Genomic DNA, 7,973 nt, shown 5'->3' with positions numbered 1-7,973 from the left:
GCACCGCGCCATTTACCAATATCATATGTGACGTCATCCTGATACGCACCGTGTGTGTGCCTGAGCCACAGACACCCGCTAAGATAAGCGCTATGCTTTCATTTCTTTGAACCAGTTCTCACACAAGTCATGTGACCATTCTGTCTGTATATATTTCGTATATTTCATGACGGTACATTAAAAGGGGATCATTGTTGTTCATGGGATGACGAGCGTCTGTCTGGCTGTCTGACATGGTGTCAGAAGTGGATATCTCAAAGCTGGCTACGATGTAGCGCTGTAGCAGCACGTCAACAAGCGAACGAGTACCTGCTTCCACAAGAGCAAGTCCTTCCGGTGACATTCGTCAAGCAACGCTTCAGCATGGCAGGAATCAAGCCTCTTAGGCCTTTCGACTTCCAGAACGCTGCGGACTGGCCCGCCTGGATGGACGAATTCGACGGCTACAGATTCGCATCCGGACTACATGAGAAACCAGACGAAGTACAAGTAAGGACTCTTCTCAATACAATGGGCAGAAGGTCACGGGAGATTCCTCGGTCGCTAAACGTCAAAGACGAAGAAATGGAGGATTTCGACCTCGTAAAGTCAAAATTTAAGGGCTATTTCGTCCATACCAAGAACACAGTCTACGAGAGTGCTCGCTTCAATCTACGCCGCCAACAGCTGGGGGAAACAGTAGACCAGTTTGCAACCGAGCTTAACAGGCTAGCAGACAGATGCGAGTTCAAAGAAATGAAGGAACGCCTAATAAGAGCCCGCTTCGTAGTAGGACTACGAGACCACCTTCTCTCGGAAGAGCTACAGATGGATCCTAATCTCACGCTGAGCACTGCTTTGGCAAAAGCGCCTACAAGCGAAACGGTAAAGAAACAGCAAGCCGAGCTAAAAGAGCACGAGGGCACTATCCCAGAAGCTTGCGTCGCCGCAGTAAAGCCAGAGAAAACCCCTGGAAAGAGGAAAAAGTTTACACGCGGTCACAAGTCGGCTTATCGTGGAAAGTCCTGCAGTTTCTACGCCGGACCATTTCTTCCGAAAAACAGTTGTCCATCGAAACAAGAAAGGTGCAGGTTTTGCCGAACGTTAGGCCACTTCGAAAAGGCGTGCCGAAAAAAGAGACGAGCAGACGGGAATCTTGACGACATTGCCGAAGCTGATAAATTTCTTGGCACGGTCGAGCGATCTGCGAACACCCCATCTGAGCACTTCGTCACGGTACTGATAAACGGTCATAAGCTCCGCATGAAAGTAAATACGGGAGCTGAAGTGACAGTCGTCGGGCAAAATTTTCCTTTACTTCCGCGTTCTCTGGACAAAGCAGGTGATCTTAAAGGACCGAACAGTGCAAGCATTCGTACGATAGTCAAGTTTGACGCTGAAGTAGCTTGGAAAGACAACCGTTCGAAGCAGACCATCTACGTTGTGCATACCTTCCGCACACCCTTGCTGGGACTACCCTCTATCAAAGCCCTTGGAATCGTTCGCTTCCTAGATGACTTAGCAACTGCTGACGACATCGTGAGCAGGTATCCTAAGGTATCCCAAGGCACGGGTTCCATATCTGGAGAACATACCATACGTCTCGTTCCAAATGCAACACCCTACGCTCTGTCTACACCCAGACGGATTCCTATTCCCATGAAGGAAAAAGTCAAGCAAGAAATGGAAAGGCTAGAGAGAGAAGGAATGATACAAAAGGTCGAGGAACCGACAGAATGGTGCGCTCCTATTGTACCCGTAATGAAGCCGTCTGGAGCAGTAAGGATATGCGTCGACTTAACTCAATTGAACCAATTTTTCAGACGCGAGCGTCATCAGCTACCCACGGTAAGACAAGTTATGGGAACCTTCCAGGAAGCCAAGGTCTTTTCTAAACTGGACGAGAATTCTGGATTCTACCAGATAAAACTTTCCGAGGAGTGTCAAAAGCTCACCACTTTTATAACGCCGTATGGACGGTACTGCTACCGCAGGTTGCCGTTCGGGATCACATCCGCACCACACATTTTTCAAAGAAAGTTCTCGCAGGTCATCGAAGGTCTAGATGGCGTACTGAACTACATGGACGACATTCTGGTGTACGGCAAGAACTAAATGGAACATGACAACCACCTTTGTAACGTGCTCGACCGACTGGAACAAACAGGAGTAACCCTTCACAATAAAAAATTTTGTTTCGCTGTTGAGCAAGTAGCATTTCTGGGCATGATCTTTGACGCCAATGGTGTACGCCCAGATCCTGAGAAGATCAGAGCAATCAAGGAGTTGCCTCGACCCCAAAACGTCGCTGAGGTTCGTTCCTTATTAGGCATGATGAACCACCTCGCAAGGTTTCTTCCTGATGCTGCGTCTATATCTGCGCCTTTACGCGGCCTCCTCAACAAAGACAGCGACTGGTGTTGGGGAACTCAACAAGAGGAAGCTTTTGAGAAGATCAAGACTACTCTCAGCTCTAACAGATGCCTGGCAAGGTACAACCCCATGTATTCGACAATCGTTTCGGCGGACGCGTCTTCGCAAGGACTTGGCGCTGTACTGCTCCAGGATGAGCCATCTGGCGAAAGACGTCCAATAGCATATGCCTCCAGATCGCTCACAAAAACAGAGCAGATGTATTCACAAATCGAGAAGGAAGCGTTGGCTTTGACCTGGGCAGCAGAACGCTTCGACGAACTTCGACGAGTTTTTATTTGAGACAGACCACAAGCCCCTCTTTCCGCTACTGGGTCGCGACCCTCTCGATTCTCTTCCACCAAGAATCCAAAGGTTCAGAATGCGTCTTATGCGGTACTCGTTCACGCTCACACATGTCCCGGGTAAAAGCATCGCTACAGCGGACACTTTCTCGAGCCAGAGGGATGAACACGAGACTGTCTATCGGCAAATTGTCTGAAGCTGACGTCTCGGCTCACGTGGATGGAGTCGTTCTATGTGCGCTCTCAGATGACATGCTCGATTGCATACGCTCAGAGCAGGCAACGGATCCCGAGTGCGCATCGTTGCTCGAAGCTTGCATGCAAGGTTGGTCCGCAAAGGATCGGCTACCGCAAGTTCTCAAACCATTCTGGGTGCATCGTGGCAACATCACGGTTTGCAAGCAGTTGCTTCTAATGGACGCCAGACTAGTAATCCCAAGATCTATGCGGAAAGAAATGCTTCAGAGAATCCACGAAGCGCATCAAGGTATTGCCCGCTGCCGCGCAAACGCCAAGGAATCAGTCTGGTGCCGGGAATTAGCCAGGAAATCGCAACAACGGTAGCCTATTGCCAAATTTGTGCTGCAGAGCGCACCCAATTTTCCGAACCGATGATCCCATCTGAAACAACGGAGCTTCCATGGGAGAAAATCGGAATTGATTTGTTTGAAATGAAAGGAGCTGTCTATCTTGTTGTTGATGACTACCATTCCAGGTATCCTGAGCTGGCCCTACTGGATCAAGGACATCGTCACAGGTGGTCATTCAGCACCTGAAAAGCATCTTCGCTAGGCATGGGATACCGAAAACGGTATTATCGGACAACGGACCACAGTTCGTCTTATTTGGTTTCATTGATTTTGCAAGAAAATACGGCTTCAAGCATGTCACAACGAGCCCTCGTTACCCACAAGCTAACGGGGAAGCTGAGTGCATGGTAGGGACTCTCAAAAGACTACTGAAGAAAGCGCCGGACCCATACGTTGCCTTGCTGAAATATAGAAACACACCGGGCCCAACCAGCTATAGCCCAGCGCATACTGCTCATGAGCCGCCGCTTACGCTCACGAGTGCCATGCATGCCATCCGCTTTAAAACCGCGAGTGGTAACCGTTTCTTGGAAAAAGCAGGACGAAAAATGCAGACAGAAACAAAAGATGTATTTTGATGGACGTCAAGCTGCGAGACCTCTTCCCAGTTTATCCGCAGGCAACCAAGTATGGCTGAGAAACAGATGTGCCGAGGGCACAGTCCTTCGTCCTTCCTCAACACCAAGATCCTACTGGGTCCAGACTGCAGGGGCCACCGTCCGCAGAAACAGACGCCATCTGTTCCTGCTCACAAACGGAGGAGAAACCAGTCCCGTCCCGGCCAAACAGCCTCAACAAAGCAGCCTGCCAACGGACACGACCGACAACGCGGACATCGTGGCTAAGCAATCGTGCGACACCCAGGGAACCCTTCCACCGAACGAAACTTCGAGACCCGAGCAAAGAACTACGCGATACGGTCGCGTCGTACGAGCGCCGAAAAGACTCGGCATTGATGACTGATTTGCAAAGTGCTTTCCTTTCTTGGTAGGCACACAGTGCTTGTAAAACGGGGAAGATGTGACGTCATCCTTATACGCACTGTGTGTGTGCCTGCGCCACAGACACGCGCTAAGATAAGCGCTATGCTTTCATTTCTTTGAACCAGTTCTCACACAAGTCATGTGACCATTCTGTCTGTATATATTTCATGACGGTACATTAAAAGGGGATCATTCTTGGTCATGGGACGACGAGCGTCTGTGTGACTGTCTGACCGCACATGCTTCAGAAGAGAATTGTTCGAAATATTGTTGTTGCTTCGAGATTTGAACATACCGCACCAATCTTTCTTTCACTTGGCCTCACCCCCCTTCCCCAACTGCATGAAAACTTACTGTTAAGGCGGTATCGAGCAAGTTTAAGACAAAATAATACATTTATGTCAGACCTGGCAATTTTGATATGCAAGGAACTTAAGTATGCTACCCGCACTGGCTTCACGTGGTTTGTGCCTAAAACGCGAACGAATTATGGTCGCCGAATGCTTAGCTACATTGTTCCACAGACATTAAATAACGCGCCGTGAATTGTTGTAAATTTATGTACTGCTGAAAGTTTTGTCATAGGGCTTTCTGCTTGTTTTTATTTTTGCCTGTAATGTTCAAATGCCGTTTCATGTGTGTCAATGTTACTATTGCGAATGCTTTACACATGCTGTATGATACACTGCGATCCTGTTGCCAAGTCATTGTAGGGTGCGTAAACCTCTGTCAAGCCTTTCTTCTGGCTTTTTGTCGACGCACCCAACATCCTCATGATGTTGAACAAAGAATTGAACTGAGCAAATGAATCAGCGTGGTCATACATGCGCGACGCGCCATGGTGGCCTGCTACCGGGACATCATGAAGTTGTAGCGATGGAATTTTTCATTGGGTACTTGAGAATAAAAACGAGCACATCAGAGACGTCTGAGGGACATTTCTAGAGTACAAGAGAACATTGCCCCCCCCCCTCAAAAAAAAATATCACGAACATAAGCTTACGAATAGGGACCTCATAAGATGGAGAACTACGGCGCTTGTTGATCTTGTATGAGATGACGTCAGCATTTCATTCAGCGTTTGTTTCTGAGAAAATGAGTTGAAGTTCCGTTTATTTGCATCACAATGGTAGGCGTAATCAGGCAAACATTGACAGAATTTCATTAGAGAGTGCCTGTCTACTCTGTGGAGACTACGTATTACAATGACAACAAACACAGAAAGCTTTGGTTACATCGATTCGCACATACATGGGATCCGCATAATTTTTTTTACTATCAATTTAAATGCTTAAGAATGGCGCTCATTAACGCAATATTTCCATTCACAGTGAGCAAATGCGGCTGTCTTATCCACAGTAGAACTGATTTAAATGGCTTTAATCCCATGTACATTATATCGTTGCCAACTTCCGTGGGATTGAAGTCGTCAAAATGAGATACAGTTGACAGGGAAATCAGGAGGTTCATGAACGGCAAGAAGGCAGAAGCTTGCAGAAGACCTCAGGGATATAAAATGACTTATTGAGCAGCTTGGTCAGGGGGCCACGCAATGGTTTCTACGTCTATTAAAAATCCTCCAAAATATGAACAGAGGCTGCCAAAAATGCAGGCATTTTGGCAAAGATGAAACCGCTGGAAATTTCAGGACAGCATTAGCCTAAATATAAAAGATGACTTAAAAATAGGAAGCCATAACGTTGACAGGGCGGCCAAATTTTGGCACAAATAAAGTGGCCGTTGAAGCAGTTCAGCTGAAACGCAATGGTGCGAAAAAATTACCGACGATTACGTTACTTCCTAATGCGAAATTTGAGCGCAGCAAATAAGCTGTTTCACCTTTTCGATAGATTGAGGCAAAGAAATCGAGCAACACATGTATGCGCTATCACAGAATTTTTTTTTGTTTTTCACACGTATTCCTTTAACAAAGACTCCACTAACAGTTCTTGACAGTCATGAAGGAAGCTTTGTGGTCGGAGAAATAGACTGATATATGTTCGACTTGGTACACCAATGCTTGATTCTCAAAGACGAGATCTATACAAGTGCCTCGCGAGGTTGTCACAGCCGTGGGACGCGTTACGAGCGAGAGGAACGGGATGCTCTCCCGCATAAGACGGCGGCGATGAGCCTCCGCTTCGGCGGTACGAACGGCAGGGTCTTCTCGGCGGCGGCGATGAGCTTCTGCTTCAGCCTCGCTTACTGCTGGTTGCTCTCGACGGCGGCGATGAGCCTCCGCTTCGGCGGCGCGAACGGCAGGGTCTTCTCGGCGGCGGCGCTTAGCCTCTGCTTCGGCGACGCGTACTCCTGGATCATCTCGACGGCGGCGACGGTAAGCTTCTGCTTCAGCGGCACGCACCTCTGGATTCTGACAGCGACGGCGCTGGGCCTCTGCTCTGGCAGCTCGTTTAGCAGCAGCAGCAGCAGCAGCAGCAGACGGAGGACTTCCGTCGGTCGTCTCGCTCATGGCTCAGAAAGAACTGGCAGATAATTTCGCAGTGGCGAACGGCAGCGGCAATTTCGGCTCGGGCGGTGCACATATACAGATCCGCCGCCACCGATCTGGCTCTCTGATTGCCACCGCACAGGGCGAACGGCAGCGGCAATTTCGGCTCGGGCGGTGCACATATACAGATCCGCCGCCACCGATCTGGCTCTCTGATTGCCACCGCACAGGGGTTGCATTGGAGGAGGAGCGAAGAAAGGAATTAGGTTCGAGCCGGCGCTTTGACAACCGGAGACTCGCAGGAAGAGGGGGGAGGGGGGCGGCGTGTACACCCAGCGGCAAACGATGGGGGCAGAAGCGCGCGCAGCAAGCGGACAACACGATAAAGGGAGGAGGGAAGAGATAGCAGCGACTGACTGATGCCGCTGACGCCGATAGTGAGTCAACCCCAGCTGCGGAGTTGGTTTCAGGGACAACGCCGCCGATGCCGACACAAACAATATGATACCCTCGCTTCCGCAGCGCTAAGAACCAGGTCTAGCCGTGGGAAGGCGGTCACGTATTCGTCCACGTGCCGGGGCCTACGTGAAATAACCGGCGCGTCGGCAACTGAAGAGCACCCTATCCGCCACACAAGAACAGGGGGGGGGGGACCCTTTCCTCCTCTTTCTGCATGGCGGCGACGGTGTTCTATGCAGTCACGTTATCTTGACTCTCTAGCGGCGTCAGCGGCATCCAGCGGTATCAGTCGGTCGCTGCTAGCGCTGGGGGGATGAAAGGGGGGCGGAGCTGGTTACGAGGCCGACGACAACGCCGACGACGACGCGAAACCCAGGAACGAACGCCAAAGAGCTGCGCTCTAAAAAGTCGAGAATGTCGGCAAGTGTTCAACAAAGGTCAAGTAGGTCCTGTGGCCGACGCCAGCGCTCGGCAGCTGTCAAGCGACTGCACGTATTAGCGAGATGCCTGGTCGTCAGTAGTTAGTTTGATTCGGGTCTGAAATATTGGACGCGGACTCCATCACATTGAATAAAGTTCATTCTACGGTGTCATTCTTCGACAGATGGTACCGATTCTCGCGCAATCAGGATGGGAACAAATTGTCTCATGTACCAGCTGTCACCTTCCTACTACTGCCAACATTCCTTCCCCTCCGTAGTTGCTTAGCTTTTATTGGGTTCGGCTGCTAATCATGAGGCCTTGGCATCGAATCCCAACCACGGCAGCAATGGGTGTGAAATGGGTGTGAAATGGG

General features: G+C 49.8%; 1 protein-coding gene across 1 annotated transcript; it reads left to right on the top strand.

The window, feature by feature from the left end:
- Positions 1 to 245: 245 nt before the first annotated feature.
- Positions 246 to 2,094, top strand: LOC139054610 (uncharacterized). The gene is made up of 2 exons (XM_070531874.1): positions 246 to 1,526; positions 1,803 to 2,094. The coding sequence occupies exons 1-2, from the start codon at positions 364 to 366 to the stop codon at positions 2,092 to 2,094; spliced, it is 1,455 nt and encodes a 484-aa protein (XP_070387975.1). The 5' UTR covers positions 246 to 363.
- The last annotated feature ends 5,879 nt before the right edge of the window (positions 2,095 to 7,973 follow it).

This window comes from Dermacentor albipictus, chromosome 1, assembly GCF_038994185.2.
Source record: "Dermacentor albipictus isolate Rhodes 1998 colony chromosome 1, USDA_Dalb.pri_finalv2, whole genome shotgun sequence".
NCBI classification, from domain to species: Eukaryota; Metazoa; Arthropoda; class Arachnida; order Ixodida; family Ixodidae; genus Dermacentor; species Dermacentor albipictus.
Note: the sequence above shows the minus strand (reverse complement) of the source record. Positions and strands in the feature narration are given on the sequence as shown.